The sequence below is a fragment of the Mustela putorius genome, unplaced genomic scaffold (assembly GCF_011764305.1).
Source record: "Mustela putorius furo isolate JIRA1106 unplaced genomic scaffold, ASM1176430v1.1 tig00000738_pilon_pilon_pilon, whole genome shotgun sequence".
In the NCBI taxonomy this organism is placed as follows: Eukaryota; Metazoa; Chordata; class Mammalia; order Carnivora; family Mustelidae; genus Mustela; species Mustela putorius.
In genome coordinates this window covers 4,098,890-4,118,058 of record NW_025421463.1, presented here as the reverse complement: position 1 = coordinate 4,118,058, position 19,169 = coordinate 4,098,890, and the positions used below count along the sequence as shown (strand labels likewise).

At 47.3% G+C, this 19,169-nt stretch overlaps 1 protein-coding gene and 1 long non-coding RNA gene across 5 annotated transcripts; one reads left to right on the top strand and one right to left on the bottom strand.

The window, feature by feature from the left end:
• On the top strand, positions 1-17,516 carry LOC123393081. Of its 4 annotated transcripts, none has more exons than XR_006607802.1 (4): positions 1-584; positions 1,235-1,358; positions 2,911-3,015; positions 17,346-17,516. It is a non-coding gene; the product is annotated as an uncharacterized LOC123393081 (long non-coding RNA). The 4 variants fall into 4 exon arrangements; XR_006607801.1 differs by having other exon boundaries at positions 3-1,102; XR_006607803.1 differs by lacking the exon at positions 17,346-17,516 and adding an exon at positions 7,507-7,634 and having other exon boundaries at positions 1-1,358.
• On the bottom strand, positions 7,730-18,826 carry PHF5A (PHD finger protein 5A). The gene is made up of 4 exons (XM_004771244.3): positions 18,685-18,826; positions 18,227-18,250; positions 17,534-17,700; positions 7,730-8,386 (listed from the first exon to the last, which is right to left on the bottom strand). Exons 1-4 carry the CDS (start codon positions 18,734-18,736, stop codon positions 8,297-8,299), a joined length of 333 nt encoding a protein of 110 aa, XP_004771301.1. The 5' UTR covers positions 18,737-18,826; the 3' UTR covers positions 7,730-8,296.
• Positions 18,827-19,169: the final 343 nt, after the last annotated feature.

Here is a 19,169-nt window from a genome sequence, read left to right as displayed (position 1 = left end):
TTCGCAGCCCGCCGGGCGGCTTAACCCCTCGCGCCGCGCGGTCCCTTGTGCCCCCTGCCCACCCGGGGTTCCCGGGGACCCCCTCCCTTCCGCCAGCCCTCCTGTGGCCGGCCTCTTCTCACTCAGATCCCAGCCCAAATGCCAGCAAGGCCGCCTTTAGCCGGTCTGATGATGCCTGCCTCCCCGCCCCAGCACGGCGCCGTGCCATTTATTTTCTTCATGCCCCAAACCACTCTGAAAGCGTGCTCCTGGGGTACAGTGTTTCCCCAGGTAGACAGCGAGCTGCGGGAGGGCAGGTCCTGGACTGGAACCGGGTGGGTCACTTTAAATGTGTGAGGTGAATGGATTTCGCGGGAAGGGGAACTCCCTCCCCCAGCTCCCTTGGGCCCTGCACCTGCCCCAGAGCGGGTCGTCCGGCGCGTCCCCCGGGGCCACCTCGGCGAGTCCCTCCGGGTCTGGGCGTGTGACTGGCCGACCACCCGCATGGCTCTCGCACCGCCCCAGTTATCATCCTTGGCGGGACCGGGAGCTAAAGGGATGGCGCGAGCTTGGAAGAGGTTTCGCTCCTTTATTAACTAACTCAGGTTGGCTCGAGTCTTCCGAGCGCCCCCTGCCTCGGCTGGGGATGCTAACGTCGAAGGGAGGCCGAAGGGGAAACGGGGGTCTGGGCACGCTGAGCGGGAGGAAGGGGAGGGAGGAGAGGCCGGTAGGCCGGGGAAAGAAGCCTAGCGCCACATAAACCTTCTACTTGTCACCTCTGGCTCCCCGATCACCTCGGGGCCGGAGAAGGCGAGCGCCGGCCCCGCGCAGGCGCGCTCCCGCGCCCCCGGCCCGCCCCGGGCGGGGCCCAGCCGTGCTGCGCGTCCTCTCGTTTGCAACCACCGCTCAGAGGACTAGAGAGAGCAGCATTTCTTCAATGTAGGAGCCCCGCCGGCGGGTTGTGGCGCCTGCCTGTGCCAGGGGCCCTGGGCTCACGCACCCGACGGTCCGTGGGGTTGCAGACCAAGGCCCCCTGGCCCTGAACGGGCGCGCCAGGTCCGCGCGCTCGGTCACTTTTGTGACTGCGGGGCGCGGAGCTGAGGGGAGGGAGGCCTGTGCCCAGGTGAGGTCACAGGCGGACCCGTCTGCCAGGTGGCGAGGAGCGGAGCCTCTAGGAGTTTGCGCGTTAAGGCCTGTGCCGAGACGCCCATTCCCCAATTCTCTCCCCAACCCCCGACCTTTATTCTCATTCCAGACGGTTCCAGCCCAGCGGCAGTCGCCGAACCCACGTGGGGTGGCGAAATCTGAAAGTTTCCAGCTACGAACAGTTTGCATGTTTGTTCCTCGGTCACTTTTTCTGGCAAGGCCAGAGAGCAACGGTAGCGTGGGGGTTTAAAAGCGCTTTCCTTGACTGCAGCAGAAAAACGCTGGACTGGAGGGCAAACTCCAAGGGGACAGGGAGGCGCGAGGGAGCCGGAGCCCGAAACCCCCCATCCCCCACAGTGTGAGCGCTTCAACCCCTGGGGCACCTCCAGGGACTACTTGCCTCGTGCGTCAGCGGGTGGCAGAGCGTCACATATACGCCCCCCTCCGCTATGCCCCACTGCACTCCTCCCCTTCTTTTTTCCTCCCTCTCCACCTCCCTCCCCTCCCCATCTCTCCCCGCTCCTCCCTCGCTCTCCCCTAGCGTGTTCCACGCGAGCAGTGAAACCCGGCCGACCCACAGGGTGCTAGAACGCAGAAGAGCTAAAAATATAACCGGGGTGCTAGCAACAGCCTTCCGGTTGGTCGGCGAGCAGGGAGAGGCGGCTTCTGATTGGGCTTTCCATCCCACCGCTAGGATTAAGAACGGGGGCCAAAAACTCTGGCGCCGGGCCCTTGGGAAAAGTGTGCGTTTGCGCAATGGGGCGTTGCAAAGGATGCTGGTATTTGAAGTCATTAGAGGGAGCAATGGTTTTGAATCCCAATTGTGTCCAACAACCGTGTTATCTTGATTTAATGGTAACAAATCTCTTTACATCATCAAACGTGCTTTTTTGTTCTTATATGGAGACTGTGTGAGGATTAAATAGGATATAGGATGTAAAGCGTGGTTCAAATAGTTGGTATCCTTAATTTAAAGATGACCGTTCAGGCCAGATTGCCTCCTGCGTACCCTGTGCACGGTTCGGTATGTATTCCCGAGCAAGAAACCTTAGTATACAGAATGATGAGAAAGAAAGGCTACGGTGAGCGGAATCGAATTCTCCTAGGGCATCTCAGGAAGGAGGAATGGAGTCCATATAAGTAGATAAAGGGTAGACATCTCTTACCTAAATTTAGTGCAGGCTGAAGGAGGGCGCACAGAATCCCTGGACAGAAGGCATAGGATTTCTGCGTGTTCGTGCTTTTGTTCTAATTTCCCCTGCAGTGCTGGAGACACACCAGGCCTGAGCAACTTAACTAAAACAAAACTGAGAAATCCAGCCTCCTTGGCAGTTGGGAGCTCCGGGTAAAGGGTTGGCATATATAGGAAGGGATAAAATAGAGGGGCAAAAGGTAATCACCATTCTTAACTGATGTCTCCGCTTGTCACGTGGCGAGGAGGAGAGAGGATGATTTCTCTCCTCCGTGTGTGACTTCATCTTGCCAGGGCCTAATTGTGAGCTTAATTCCACTGGAGCATTCCACAGCCCCCTCCCATTTTAGATAATCATAGGTTGAAAGGTACACACGGTGTTTTCAACGTGGTGAGCTTTAGAAGCAACTCCCCTGTCTGAGAGTAAGTTACACCAGATGTTTTGTTGCCTTGACAAGTCAGGCTGGTGATAATTAACACCAATTAGCTCTCAGGGGTGAGTCACTCTCTCGTACACGCATGCCAGGGCGAACTATTTTGTACTTCCTTTTGTGTTATCTAAGAAAATAGCTCCTCATGTTTGATTTTTTCAGATGCCCTGATCCAGCTGGGCAGAAGCAAAGACAACCCCAACAAAACTGGCTTCGGAGAAATATCTGGATGCAGGGCAAAAGGTTCGCTCTTTATTCACCAACGAGGTGAGAGAACAAAGCTTCCTAAAGTTTTGCTAGGACACTGAAACTGCAGTGTTCAAAGAAAGTAACATTTTAACCTTGGTGGTAGCCGGCCACTTGGGATGGAGTTGATAAGCCCCACATCGGGCTCCCTGCCTGCTTTGCAGGGAGGCCTGCTTCTCCCTCTTCCACTCTCCCTGCTTGTGTTCCCTTTCTCGCTGTAATAAATAAAATCTCTAAAAACAAAACAAAACAAAAGAACCCCAAACTGGTGAATCTTAAAGATTTTATTTATTTATTTATTTATTTATTTATTTATTTGAGGGGGTGTGGGGGAGGGGCTGAGGGAGAGTGGGTGAGAGAATCCGGAGCAGACTCTGAGCTTAGTGCAGAAGCAGATGGGGGCCTCGATCTCACAACCCCCGAGATCATGACCTCAGCTGAAATCAAGACTGGGCCGCTCAACCTCGGGCGCACCCAGGCACCCCTAATCCTAATTTAGGAGCTGCTAATTGGCAGGCCAGTGTCCACACCTGGTGGACGTATTGTCTTGGTATATACTAACACATTAACATTTTAAAAAAAGATTTTATTTATTTGACAGAGATCACAAGTAGGCGGAGAGGCAGGCAGAGAGAGCAGGGGAAGCAGGCTCTCTACTGAGCAGGAAGCCTGATGTGCGGCTCCATCCCAGGACCCTGCTTTCATGACCTGAGCTGAAGGCAGAGGTTTAACCCTGACCTACCCAGGTGCCCCACACATTGACATTTTTTTTTTCCCACACATTAACATTTTTAAAATGAGTTGACATTTGGGGCCTCTGGGTGGCTCAGTCGGTAAAGCGACTGCCTTCGGCTCAGGTCATGATCCCGGAGTCTTGGGATCAAGTCCCACATTAGGCTCTCTGCTCAGAGGGGAGGCTCCTTTTCCCTCCGACCCTCTCCCCTCTCCTACTCTCTCCCTCACAAACAAAATCTTTAAAAATAAATAAACGAAATGAGTTGACATTTTAAAAACGGGGAGATTGCACAAAGATATGTCCATTTGCTACTTCTGAATTCATAGGATCTGAGCATCCAAGCGGGCACTTGCCTGGAGTTGAATGGCGGCTGCCTGCTTTAGGCCGAGCCTATGTTCTTGGGTTCTCCAAGTCCTCACCACTCTCTCCTATCCCAGACACTGAGGCCAAGGGTCATATGCCACCGATTGTCTCATCCTGTGGTATTGGGGTATCTTTTACACCCCTCTGTTTTCAATCAATTATACTGCTCACTTAGACTCTTGAACTTGTGACCCATTTTTCAGTTTAATGTAATAATTAATTGAGTGATTATCCTGCAGTGGTGGAAGAGGCAGAAGAGTTAAAGGATCTTACCTTTGTTGTTAAACTCTGGGCTGTGATTCACAATCGTCAGTGGGGTCATGGAATCATGTGGCTTAGTGGATTTCAGACAAATTTTAGAATAGGATAGAATAAAATGAAAATATTGGAGTGTGTTTACATAGTAAAGATTGTTTTGTGAAATTTATTTCTGTTAAATGCGTGTACTAGGCCTGAATAGCCCAAGTGGGAGAGATTGTTCTGGGGTATGGTGCATCTGGAAACATTCATGAGCTGTCAGGAGCTTAGAAGGAAGAGGTACCCAGTTGGCTGGCTCATGTGATTGTGGGAGACTATTTTGAACAAAGGAAATAGAGAGCCAAGAGGACAGGATATGGGCAAGGAATGTCCCTTTAACTGCCTGATGGAAGAGCACAGAGAGAAGCGAGATAAGGAAAATCTTGGGGATAGGGAAGAGGGAACCATTTTGAGGACCTTCCATGCCAGGGCTTAAATGCTTACCTATGAAAAAGTAGGAACCCACTGTAAAAAAAATTACCATTTATGTGAAGACTTCCCCAATAAGGGTAAGGAACTTACAAGGTCAAATTTAATTCGTACAACCTGAAGAGCTAAGCCTTGTTAACCTTATTATTTATTTTTTAAAGATTTTATTTATTTATTTGACAGACAGAGATCACAAGCAGGCAGAGAGAGAGAGAGAGGAAGGGAAGCAGTCTCCTGGCCAAGCAGAGAGCCCGATGCGGGGCTTGATCCCAGGACTCTGCGATCATGACCTGAGCCGAAGGCAGAGGCTTTAACCCACTGAGCCACACAGGTGCCCTTAAGAAATTAATTTTTTAAAATATCTTATTTATTTATTTGAGAGAGAGAGGGAGAGAGCATGAAGAGGGCGGGGTCAGAGGGAGAGAAATAGAATCCCTGCCGAGCAGGGAGCCCAACATGGGACTGGATTCTGGAACTCCAGGATCATGACCTGAGCTGAAGGCTGTTAACCAACTGAGTTAACCAACTGAGCCACCCAGGTGCCCCACTTTTTTTTTTTTAAAGCAAGAGCACATGGAGTAAGTATAATGTTTAAAGGAAATTAAGTACAGTATACTTGAGAAACTGGAGGACACCCATCCTTTATAAAGCCTAGAAATGAATATCAAATACTGAATACTTGATAAATAATAGTAATACCATAAATCTAGGAAAGGGCACTGCTTTCTCAGGCTGAGCATGATGAGTTCAATTATTTCAACTAGACCTATGTAGGTATGCTTGTTTATTTTTTAGGTAGTGCTTTTTTTTAAGAGGTGGGGAGGAGTAGAGGGAGAGAATTTTTTTTTTTTAAAGATTTCATTTATTTATTTGACACACAGATCACAAGTAGGCAGAGAGGTAGGCAGAGAGAAAGGAGGAAGCAGGCTCCCCGCCAAGCAGAGAGCCTGATGTGGAACTCGATCCCAGGACTCTAGGATCATGACCTGAGCTGAAAGCAGAGGCTTTAACCCACTGAGCCACCCAGGTGCTCCAAGCACTTAATAATTTTTAAGACCATTCTGATTTTTTGTAGACATACACAGTTGACTGAGATCATTTTCTAATTTTCTCCGCAGAATTGTATATATAGTTGAGGTTAAAATTCGTTTGTAAGTTATATTTTCCCAACAGCAGATAATTTGGTACTATTATTATCCTAATTTTTAAAATTGAAGAGGACTGAACTTGAAATTCCAAAATGGACAATTAAGGATTTGAACTTCAAGGCCATTCACTGGATCACAGGTGTTCTGAACTCATTCATCGTATTGTTCTCTTGGCCTTGGAAAGGAAACAAACCAAGAATGGGATTATGAAAGTAGGTGACAGAGGAGCAGAGTTCATGAGAATTCACTGGGTTGAGGTTGAACTTGCCCTATTAAGCAACGGAGCATGGAGGGGGTATGTCCTTGAAATTGGGCATTCATATTAAACTTGCAGTACCTTTCAGAGGTTCGCTCACGAAGGCTGATGGAGCACAGTTGAAGTGGTGTTTTGCTGAAACTAAGGAGTAGCTTTTGATAAATTTGCAAATGCAAGATGTTATATGGACCAGGGGGTTAAGAAGCAAATTTTAAAAGTTGATTTGTCTTTATCCAGACAAAACATCTTGACTTACAGTACACATTGAAACTAAAATTACTTTAGGAAAAGTGACACATTCTTTTTTTTTTTTTTAAAGGATTTTTATTTATTTGACAGAGAGATCACAAGTAGGCAGAGAGACGGGGGAAGCAGGCTCCCTGCTGAGCAGATAGCCTGATGCAGGGCTCAATCCCAGGACCCTGAGATCATGACCTGGGCCAAAGGCAGAGGCTTTAACCCACTGAGCCGCCCAGGCGCCCCATCAGTGACAAATTCTAACCTGAAAATTACCTGGTTTCTACAATTTTGACACACCATAATCCTCCTGACCCACACCTTAGGATTGCTCAAGTGCCCCCATCATGAAATTTCTTGAAGATAGAGATTATTTTATAGTTTAATTTTTGACCCTCAATATATCCCAATTAATCAGGTGTTCTGTTGATCCTAACCAAAAGTCTGACAAATGGTCAGAAGACTGTAATTTTTTTCCTTGGCTTTGCTGCTAAATTTCAGTGTAAACTGGACTAAACCCCAGTATTCCTAAGGACTCAGAATGTGTTTCAAGTCCATGGTGTTAAAGACCACTTGACTTAAACCTCAAATTATGGGGGCATCTGGGTGGCTCAGTGGGTTGAGGCCTCTGCCTTCGGCTCGGGTCATGATCCCTGCGTCCTGGGATCAAGCCCCGCATCGGGCTCTCTGCTCAGCAGGGAGCCTGCTTCCTCCTCTCTCTCTCTGTCTGCCTCTCTGCCTGCTTGGGATCTCTGTCTGTCAAATAAATAAATTAAAAAAACAAAAACAAAACAAAAAACACAAAAAAACCCTCAAATTGTTTGTGCCTCTTTCGGATAACCAGCTGACCTCTAGTAGGCAAAACGTATAGATGTGTTAGGGTAAAGAGTATGTCTGGATTTGCCCTTATTCTGTGTATTTACTTAAAAAAAGGAAGGGGGAGACACATAAGTATATGTTCACTTTGTGTTATGAATCGACCAATTTCTGTTCTCTGAACTCATCAATTTGAATACATTTTGTCTCACTCCTGTGACCATTATCAGAAGTCATTTCTTCAAAATAAAGTTGAACAGGAAGAAAAAAATAGCTTCTAAAAACAACCTTGATTTATCTATAATGAAGGGCACCAATGGTTCAGAATCCCTTCCAGCAATACTAAGAAAACACGGTGGTTGATGAATCCCAAGACGTCTATCCTGAATCACAAATTCCTGGGTGACTAAAATAAATTCCTAGAGCCAAACTTAAATTGGGACTGTGACCGAGTACCAGAAAAGAAACACCTGCTTTATTAACACAACAGCAACAGAAAGGGTTTCCAAGTTCTTCGAAGGAAAATAACATGAACAGGCAGCACCTGCTAAGTGTTACAAGACTCAGTGCCCACGCTGATTGTTCGAGAGCTCCCCCCACCCCGCAGATGTCTCCTCCCTCAGGGCTGCTGCCAAGAACAGGCTTCTCACTGCGGTAGCGTCACAGTTAATTCCTCAAACAGGAGACTGAGAGGGTATCATTCCTGTTTCAGAAGATCTTGGTGTTAAAGAAGCGGCGGCAGCAGCAGCTCTTAGTGTAGAGAACATAGCCATTTGGAAAACATGCTTGTTTCTTGAATTCAAGAAAAACCATGAGCCAATCTATCAATTCTTCTCCGCTCTGGTCTGCCAGAGTGGGGTCTGAAGATTCCTTTTCTGTCGCTATCACATGTCTGGGTAAGAGGAGGAAAGGTGGAGGGGGGGCCGTGGACGAGGGCTCTCCTCCCTCTGCGCTGGTGGTGGTCGCTATCTTTTGTGGCAGCTGCAGTAGCAGGGGGGTGGTGGGGAGGCCACCCAGCAGTCACCTCTTCTTGAAGCCATACTTTTTGCGTTCATAGAAGAGATCGGTCTTAGAGCTCCCCAAGTTGACAATCTTTGGGCAACCATCTCTCTGGAAAACAGGATAGAGAAGTTGTTAAAAGCCTCTGAGTCTGAACTGAGAGGGACTGAAGATAAAAATAACTTTTCGGGGGCGCCTGGGTGGCTCGGTGGGTTAAAGCTTCTGCCTTCGGCTCAGGTCATGATCCCAGGGTCCTGGGATAGAGCCCCTCTGCTCAGCAGGGAGCCTGCTTCCCTCCGCCCCCGCCTGTCTCTCTGCCTACTTGTAATCTCTGACTGTCAAATAAATAAATCTTAAAAAAAAAAACTTTTGGATCAGTGGATTTGGCCATTTACTTTATCTGTTCAGTTGTCCTAGTCAATCAATCACCAAGAATTTATTCCACTCTCCAGCCAGGGAGGCCCCCACTTCGAATGCTGGATTCTCAGCCCACTTCTGTCGTTAATACGATGTAGCTGAGGTAGAATTTAACTCTTAAAGATTCCAAAGGGTTTTCTTCAAGTGAAAGGTAAAAACCCTGTAATGATCCTCTATAGATCAACCTCTCTAGATCTCCACTATCTCAAGAAATAGAAGAAGACCTCCAAGGCAAAAAACCCTACAGGCTTTAGGAGATAGTACATTACATGTTAAATACCATAGGGCTTGATGTGTCCTTAATTCATTTAATGTGACACACGGTCTTGGGGGAAGACTGCCCCTGTGCTAGAGATGGCTACTGAAGGTCTGTACTCTGATTTGTAATGACATATTCCCCTGGCCACTCTGTGAGCTTGAGTGGTTTCAGTGAAGCCCCTGGGAAGCTGTGTTCTGCAGAGATGAGGACTACGTAAGTTGCTCGGGGATGATGGGAGGAAAATTGGGGAAGATGCTACTAGACTAAAACCTTCACAGTCCTGATTTTATTAAAAACTGCTGTCAAAGGAGGTTGCTCCCTGGGACACTGGACTTTAGAATGAATTAATTGATCAAGTTCTTAGACGTCACATTTCTAACTTAGGTGATACCTCTTTTGGGGGACCAATATCAACAACACCATACAAAAATCTCTAGGAACACACAAAGCCAACAATAACATTTCATTATTTTATAAAAACATGTAGTATGTATTACTTTGAGGACTGCCGTCTGACAAGTTCAGCGTGCTGAGGGAGCCAGGGAGTGGGCCCAGCCCCAACAGCTCCCGATGTGAACTCAGGCTGTGTAATCTGTACTGAAAGTTCTGGTACAAATGAGGGTGAACCTGCCTCTTATGGTGGAAGTGGCCTGATACCAAACACACGGGTGCTCTAAGCTCTTTATCTTTAGAGATGCTATGAAATTTTGTGCTAGCATAGCCTGTTTAGTCTTATTATCGCCTTACTGACTTATCCCCAGATTCTACCAATACTGTATGAGGTGAGGATGTGCTCTCTGGATCGGGCTGGCTTTTGTTGAATATGCCTGTAAATGGGTAGCAGGAAGAGGAAGAAGGAAGAACTGTTAAGAAATCTTGGAGGCTGGGGCACCTGGGTGGCTCAGTCCATTAAGCATGTGCCTTTAGCTCAGGTCATGATCCCAGAGCCCTGCTTCAGGCTCCCTGCTCAGTTGGGAGTCCGCTTCTCCCTCTTCCCTCCCCTCTCTTGTGCTCCCTCTCTCAAATAAATAAATAAATAAATAAATATATATTTAAAGATCTTATTTATTTGACAGAGAAATCACAAGTAGGCAGAGAGGCAGGCAGAGAGAGAGAGAGAAGGGGAAGCAGGCTCCCCATGGAGCAGAGAGCCCGATGTAGGGCTCGATCCCAGGACCCTGGGATCATGACCTGAGCCGAAGGCAGAGGCTTAAACCCACTGAGCCACCCAGGTGTCCCAATAAATAAACTCTTAAAAAAGAAAAAAAAGAGAGAGAGAGAGAGAGAGAAAGAATCTTGGAGTGTGGGGGTGCCTGGCTGGCTTAGTCCAGGTCATGATCTCAGGGTTGTGAGTTAGAGCCCCAAGCTGGGTATAAAGATTACTTAAAAATAAAAAAATCTTAAGAAGAAACAAGAAACGGGACGCCTGGGTGGCTCAGTTGGTTAAGCAGCTGCCTTCGGCTCGGGTCATGATCCCAGCATCCTGGGATCGAGTCCCACATCGGGCTCCTTGCTCAGTGGGGAGCCTGCTTCTCCCTCTGCCTCTGCTGCCACTCTGCCTGTGCTCGCTTGCGTGCGCTCTTTCTCTCCCTCTCTCTCTCTCTGGCAAATAAATAAATAAAATCTTAAAAAAAAAAAAAAAAAAAAAAAAAAAAAAAAAAAAAAAAAAGAAGAAACAAGAAACAAAAGAAACCTTAGAGTATGATACAAGTATTTATGAGCTGAGCTAGGGGATATTTTAAAAAATACCTGCAAGGGGCGCCTGGCTCAGTGGGTAAAAGCCTCTGCCATGATCCCAGGGTCCTGGGATTGAGCCTGGCATTGGGCTCTGCTCAGCAGGGAGCCTGCTTCCCTTCCTCTCTCTCTCTGCCTACCTTTCTGCCTACTTGTGATCTGTCAAATAAATAAACAAAATCTTTAAAAAAAAATTAAAGAAAAATAAAAATACCTACAGAAGTCTGCCTTATGGCAGTAGTTCTTTTAGCAACTTCAATGTCTGAATACTAGAAATTTTATCCTTTCTCAGATCCCCCCCAGAGGACCGACAGATCTCCCCATTCCTAGCACAGGGGCTTTTATTTTTATTTTCAGCAGCTGTAGTTTGAATTGAAGGCACCAAGTAAATACATCTTATGGCCACTTAATTTCTAAAATTTCATTTTAGTAGACACCAGGGGCATCTGGCTGGCCCAGTCTGTTGGGCACTCACCCTTGATCTCGGCATTGTGGGGGGCACCAAAATATCAAGTGCTTGTTTCAGTTATACTAAATGTGTCCACTGAAACAACTCTGAAGAGCCCTAGGCTGGGCTCCTGTCATGACCACCAAGCAGAACTCAATGCCAATGGGTTTCCTTCCTGAAGAGGACTGTATTACAAGTCCATTTCAGCAGGAAAGAGAGCTACAAACACTACCCTGACCTAGTGACAAAACCCCAGGACTTTCAAGTAATATTTTATTTTTAAGAAAGCTCTACACCCAGTGTGGGGCTTTAACTCTCAAGCCCACTATGGAGTCAAACGCTTCACTGAGCCAGCCAGGTGTCCCTCAAATAATATTTTATTTTACTTTATTTTTTAGTATTTATTTATTTGCGGCATAGAGTGTGAGTGGGGCCAAGGGGCAGAGGCAGAGTCTCAAGCAGACTCCCCACTGAGCATAGAGCCTGATGCGGGGCTTGGTCTCACTTTAGATGACCTTAGCTGAAACCAAGAGTTGGATACTTAAGGACTGTGTCACCCATGTGCCCCCCACAAGTAATATTTTAATTTTAATTTTTTTAATTTTATTATTATTATTTTTTTAAGATTTTATTTATTTATTTGACAGACAGAGATTACAAGTAGGCAGAGAGGCAGGCAGAGGTAGGAGGAAGCAGGCTCCCTGCTGAGCAGAGAGCCCGATGTAGGGCTCGATCCCAGAACCCTGGGATCATGACCTGAGCCGAAGGCAGAGGCTTTAACCCACTGAGCCACCCAGGCGCCCCAATTTTTAAAGACTTATTTATTTGAGAGCGTGAGCGAGCACATGTGCACAGGAGTACGCAAGCTGGAGCAAGCAGGGGGAGGGGCAGAGGGAGAGGAGCAGACTCCCCACTGAGTACGGAGGCCGATGCAGTTGCAGGCTCAATCCGGACTCTGAGATCATGACCCGAGTCAAAATCTAGTTGAAGGGTGCCTGGGTGGCTCAGTGGGTTAAAGCCTCTGCCTTTGGCTCAGGTCATGATCCCAGGGTGCTGGATCAAGCCCTGTGTTGGGCTCTATGCTCAGCGGGGAGCCTGCTTCCCCCTCTCTCTCTGCCTACTTGTGATCTCAGTCTGTGAAATAAATAAATAAAATCTTAAAAAAAAAAAATCTAGAGTTGAAGCTTAACTGACTGAGCCACCCAGGTGCCCCAAGTAATATTTTAAATCCAACACTTCTCATTTCCAAAACATATAACACACCAAATGGAAATATATACAAAACTGAAATGTAGGAAAAGGCAATTAAAAAAAAGTCTGAAATCAGAAAAACAATTACTGGGGCACCTGTAGGGGCCGCTCAGTCAATTAGGTGTCTGCCTTTGATTCAGGCCATGATCTTGGGGTCCTGGGATTAAGCCCCATGTAAGGCTCCCTGCTCAGCGGGGAGTCTGCTTCTCACTCTGCCCCTCCTCCCTGCTTGTGCTCTCTCTCCCAAATAAGTAAATCTTAAAAAAAAAAAAAAAAAAAAATTATTTATTTATTTGACAGACAGAGATCACAAGTAGGCAGAGAGAAGGGAAGTAGGCTCCCCGCCAAGCGTAGAGCCTGAAGCAGGGCTCGATCCCAGGACCCTGGGACCATGACCTGAGCCGAAGGCAGAGGCTTTAACCCACTGAGCTACCCCGGCACCCCTCAAATAAGTAAATCTTAAAAATAATGAAAAATACAATTACTGAAAAGTGGATCCACATCTTTATTTCTTACAAATGATAGCAAAGAATTATGAAATGAGTGTGCCTAGGTGGCTCAGTGGGTTAAGCTTCTGCCTTTGGCTCAGGTTATGATCTCAGGGTCCTGGGATAAAGTTCCTCGTTGGGTTCTCTGGTCAGCAGGGAGCCTGGTTCCCCCTCTCTGCCTGCCTCTCTGCCTACTTGTGATCTCTGTCAAATAAACAAACAAAATCTTAACCCCCCCCCCAAAAGTAGTAGGAGTTGTAAAGGAGGTAAATTTCTTTTTTTTTTTTTTTTTAAGATTTTATTTATTTGACAGAGAGAGATCACAAGTAGGCAGAGAGGCAGAGAGAGAGAGAGGAGGAAGCGGGCTCTCTGCTCGGCAGGGACTCGATGCGGGACTCCATCCCAGGACCCTGAGATCATGACCTGAGCCAAAGGCAGTGGCTTAACCCACTGAGCCACCCAGGCGCCCAAGGAGGTAAATTTCTAAATTAATTTTGAAAAGTACCAAGTGTCTCTCTCCTTTTTTTTTTTCCAGTCTAACGGCTCTGCTGTTCACTAAACAGGGGGAAGAGAATGATGTAAATAGCAAGAGGGAGAGGCACATACTTGACCACCCTGAGAAGAGCAACACAGTGCGGGGTTTGAGAAAATGCTTTGACTTTGACCACCCATTCTTTTTTTATTTTTTAAAAAATTTGATAGAGATCACAACCAGGCAGAGAGAGAGAGAAGAGGAAGCAGGCTCCCCGCTGAGCAGAGAGCCAGACACGGGGCTCAATCCCAGGACCCTGGGATCATGACTTGAGCCAAAGTCAGAGGCTTCAACCCACTGAGCCACCCAGGCGCCCCTGACCACCAATTCTTTTTTTTCTTTTTTTTTTTAATAAGATTTTTTATTTATTTATCAGAGAGAGAGAGGGGGAGAGAGCGAGCACAGGCAGAGGCAGAGGGAGAAGCAGGCTCCCTGCTGAGCAAGGAGCCCGATGTGGGACTCGATCCCAGGACGCTGGGATCACGACCCGAGCCGAAGGCAGCTGCTTAACCCACTGAGCCACCCAGGCGTCCCCTGACCACCAATTCTTAAAGGTGATAAAACCATCTTCAATATTACCAGTTTGTGTTTATCTTCACCCAATGAAATCTTATTCCTTAGGACTTAATTTCTCTCGTTAGAGGGAAAATATAATTTGAATTTTAACCTTTCTCTTGGGGTGGGGAGAGGCAATAGTGAAATGAAAAACCTGAGAAACAAGGAGCCAGACAACTTGGGTTCTAGGCCTGGATCCGCCACTGATTAGCCATGTGACCTTGGGCCAAGTTGTTTAACATCTGGAAGCTTTAGTTTTCTCGTTTGTATCACAAAGACCTGTTAGAAAAGAACATTCAGCACAGCTTGGGGCACACAGCAAGAGCTCTACGAAATGTTAGTGGCTGTTCTCCTTGTCTTCTAGTTGGGAGAGCTGAGGAGAATGTAAGTAAAAGAGATAAATCGAGGGGTAAGGAGACATCAGATGAGAATGATGCTGCACTGTAGAAACTACCAATGAGTCCTCTGGCAGCAGTGGCCCCAGACAGGAGTCCTGAGTAGTCTTGATGCTGAAAAACTAAGTGAAAACACCCATTTAGTCCACGGGTCTAATTCCCTTATAAATTATGAAAGTGGCAGGAAGAGGAAGGAGTATGAGAACTCCGGCTTGCTTTGATGGCAGGATTTCTGCCTAGGAAAGAAGTCTGAGGGACTTAATCTCCATGAAGATCTGTAGGCTGAGAGGCTGGATCAGGTCACTAAACTGCTCTGTGTCTCCTGGAAACTACTGCTGAATAAATGTAAGCTAGATACCGTCTCAAGTATCCTCAGAACACTCCTGTACGTTGTGAAGAAGACGGAGTGATGTCTAGAATAATTCTCAGGAATGGAACGAAGCACAAAGATCCAAAGGTATCAGTTCACATACCACATGCAGACAAGTCAGACAGTAATTAACATTTATCAAGCACTCTGGTTACAAGCTTATTCCAGACAAGAACTCCAGCTTCAACCATGTAGACAGTCAAAAAAATGTTGTCCTTACGGACTCTGGAGCTAGTTTAAGACCTACTCACGTTTTCTCATCATTGCTGTTGCCTTCCCGCGGTTTCACTGCTTACAGATTATAAATGTCAAATACTGCAGACCAGACACTTTATATGGGGCACTACTAGGGATGGCTTACAGAGGAAGCACCGAAATGTGGACCATGCCTGTAATACACAGACACTAAACCAAGAACGTGGGAAAAGAGAGATAAACAGCGAAACCAAGCTCCGTTCTCTAAAGGGGTACAACCCAGTTGGTGGGTCAGATGGACAAAGATATGCTTTGACACACAAAGATAAATGCAAATCAGAGTTCAGGACAGGGTAATGTTCAAATCACCAACTGAAGTTAAGTTTTTGGTATTTTATCTATGTCCTTTCTCACCTCCCTAAAAAATTAGAAGACATAATGGTGTAAGAAACAGTTTCATCTGGCCAGATACGTCCCCCTTCCTGGGGCTAGACAGGCTCCAAATATACAGAATCAGGAGGCTGGGTGTTTCTACTCAACATGGGCACATCCTCCCAGAAGGACTCACAAAAGGATGACAAGGAGTAATGGGGACACCACGAGCTTTAGTCAGACAATCTGCACCTGCCATTTAATAGCTGGTGACAGACTGTAAAATGGGGACAACGTGGGACGCCTGGGTGGCTCAGTCAGTTAAGCATCTGCCTTTGGCTTAGGTCACGATCCTGGCTTCTTGGGATGGAGTCCTACATGGGGCTCCTTGCTCAGCAGGGAACCTGCTTCTCCCTCTGCCTGCTGCTCCCCCTGCTTGTGCTCTCTCTCTGATAAATAAATAAATAAAATCTTTTTTAAAAAGGGGATAATAATAATCCCTATTTAACAAAGTTATTGTGAAGAATAAAGGATGACATCTATAAACTACCTACTGTGTACGTGGGAACGTTAAGAATCATGTATCTTTTTTTTCTTTTAAGATTTATTCGAGGGGCGCCTGGGTGGCTCAGTCAGTTGAGCGTCTGCCTTCGGCTCAGGTCATGATCCTGCCATCCAGTCCCAGGCTTCCTCTCATCCCGCGGCCTGCTTCTCCCTCTCCTTCTGCAGCTCCCCCTGCTGGGGCTGTTGTGCAGGCACACACCTGTGTGTGCACTTGAGCACCCTCAATCTCTCTCTGTCAAATAAAATCTTAAAAAAAGAAAGAGAATTAAAAACAAAAGTAGGGAGGCAGAGAAGCCTCAAGCGGACTTCCTGCTGAGCGCAAGCCTGACCCCAGCTAGTTTCCAGGACCCTGAGATCATGACATGAGCTGAAACCAAGAGCTGGCTCCTCATTCTACCAAGCCACCATGGCATCCCTCATGTATCTTTTGCCTTACCCCAGATTTAGGTAACCAGGAACCTTCCATTAGTGATACTATTATGAACACTTAAATTTTTTTAAAAAAGACTTTGTTTATTTGTCAGAGAGAGAGCATAAGCAGGAGTGGCACAGCAGGCAGAGAGAGACGCAGGCCCCCTGCTGATCAAGGAGCCCAATGTGGGGACTCCATCCCAAGACCCTGGGATCATGGCCTGAGGCAAAGGCAGACGCTTAACTGACTGAGCCACCCAGGCGTCCCACGTTGTCCCCGTTTTACAGTCTGTCACTCAGCTAATAAATGGTCCTGGGATCATGACCTGAGCTGAAGGCAGACGCCTAACCAACTGAGCCACCCGGGCGTCCCCACACTTTTTAGTGTGTCATACGTAAGAAGAAGAAAACAAGCAGATTCACCGTCCCCACCCTCTAAGAAGGCTCCTGCTTCCAACCTAAACAAAAACAGTAAAACTTGCTTTTATTATAGATCTACATGCCCCCTATCCTGGCATTTGACTAAAGGAATTGAATAAGTAGCCACCGCCACTACACAATGTCAAGGAGCAAAAATGTCACGAGACAGAATCACAATCCTGCACTATCAGCCCAAAGGCATTCTTTAGCCAGTTAAAGTGGAAATCAACTTGAGGTGTCCCAAATTCAACTGTCACCACATCCACTCAAACAATCTTTCATGATAGGAAAGAAAATGACTGAGCAGCTATTACCTACTGTGCACTGTGCCTGGATTCACAAAGGCAGGATATTGTTTCTGAAGAAGGATAATCAGAGGGGTGCCTGGGTAGCTCAGTGGGTTAAGTCTCTGCCTTCGGCTCAGGTCATGGTCTCAGGGTCCTGGGATTGAGCCTCGAGTCAGGTTCTCTGCTCAACAGGGAGCCTGCTTCCCCTTCTCTCTCTCTGCATCTGTCTCTGCCTACTTGTGATCTTTGTCTGTCAAATAAATAAATAAGCTTCTTAAAAAAAAGAATAATTAGAGAGAGAGATCAAAGGAGTAGAGAGAAGGCTCTCCAAATTGCTGACGTTGACAAAGTTTTGTTTCTGTTGCATTTCAGCCCTCGATGCAAAATAACTGCCTTTTATTGGACGACACCCAGCTGACCTCACAGAACTTGAGGAAATTATAACCTGCGTGCCTAGTTGAACATAGTAATCTCTATGGGCCATAGGAGTTTGCCCTGGTTGGCAAGAGTTACTAAATAAAAGCAGCAAAGATCAGATGGAAAGCTTAGTGTACACTCACATCCTTCTCCTGGATGGTGCACTCCTTACAATAATAGGCATCCGAGACTCCAGGGCCTCCACAGATCACACAGCGCCCCTGGTAAGAGCCATAATTACACTCATCACATATGCGCACCAGAGTGCAGGGACGCACGTAGGAGTCACAGATCACACACTTGCCATCACCTGGGAAGAAGAGAGAATGGAATTACGCCCACATACAAGTACCTCCTTAAGTCTACTGCCCTGCTCCTGCTATGGGGAAAATACAGTGGTCTCCACCCCCTAGTGACTTTAGGACTCTCTATTTTGGTATTACAAAACTCAGCTAACCCTGTGTCCCTCTCAATCCCTTCAACGAGTAAGTTAACCAACTAATATATAAAGAGATTAGAACATCACCTCATAGACAAGAAGTCTCCATCACTACTGGCGAAGAACTGTGTATGGGTGGTTTGGGGACAGGGTCAGGCTATCTCCTGGCCAAAGCTACAAATTTTCTCAAAAACCCAAACATAATGTTTAAAACGTGCAAGTTGCAACGGAGAGATGGAGAGGGCTTTGGTTGCAGCCTGGTACTCAATGTTCACAAACTTGCAGGCACATCTGCCCAAAACCCTCTTTGTGGCACTGCTGGAAATGCCCGTTTGCTGGCTTTAAACAAACTGTGAGGGGAAGGAGTGGGGGTGTTTGGGAGGGCGTGTTCACTCACATTTTTCACACAGTCTTCCGATGGCTGCAAGATCAAAGATGGTAAAGAGTACAATTAGAACTGGTTTTGACGAAGAGGGGAAAGATCCTCGAATCTGGGGTGGCGACACAGCAGGGACTGCAGTGAGCCCTAAGGGCTCCTATCCATCTAACCCTCACCGTAAGGTTCCATCCGAAGCAAACCCACACCCTTCTCAGCCCGCTCCCAGGTCCTGGGCAATCTGAGCTTCCACGGACCTCACTCCCGTCGCCTGCCTGACTCTCAGCACGCGCGCCCCCGCCCTCTTTGCATCAGAGACCACAAACGCGCGCGCTCCCATGCTATCAACCGTGAGGCGGGAAACGTGGCGCCTCCGAGGCAAAACCCGAAGGATGAGATCGGAACCTCTGACCACCTCCTACCCTCCAGCTCCTGACACCATCCCCACCCTGACAGCCGGGGGCAGGAAGCTGCCTCACCAACACCAGCCTGCTTGCGGCAGAAAATCAAATCCGGATGATGTTTAGCCATAGTTCCAGCGCAAACCGGCCACCGGAAACTTAGAGAACTTCCGTCCGACCTTTAACCTCCATTTTCCAGCCCCCCGGTCGCCGTGATTGGTTCTCCAGGCTTCATCAAGACCCGCTCGCGCTCGCTCGCCCGCGCTCGCTCTCGCGTGATCTAAGCCTTAAGTTAAAAAAATAGAGGGAGTTTCCGTGCGTGCTTGGGAGCCAGGTCCTGGCAGATGCATGGAAGTCATTAAAAAATTTGCCTTTCCCAGATTTGGATGGAAGAGACAACTGAAATTTGCCCTTCGATAGCACATCTATGTGTCTGGTATTTATTTCTGCAAGTGTTTTTATGCAGCTCTTTCCCTTTCAGGCGTCCGTTTCTAACACGGGAGCTCCGCCCACTGCGCTCCCCGCGCTCTCGTTCCTCTACCGAGGCCCCGCCTTTACCATTA

Bases quoted from the DNA above. Each gene is read 5' to 3' on its own strand.
- PHF5A (XM_004771244.3), bottom strand. From the start codon at position 18,736: ATGGCTAAACATCATCCGGATTTGATTTTCTGCCGCAAGCAGGCTGGT. The intron at 17,701-18,226 runs GTGAGTGAACAC...TCTTCTTCCCAG, and splicing joins CGGAAGACTGTGTGAAAAAT to GTGATGGCAAGTGTGTGATC. The intron at 8,387-17,533 runs GTGAGTGTACAC...CCTGTTTTCCAG, and splicing joins GCACCATCCAGGAGAAGGAT to AGAGATGGTTGCCCAAAGAT.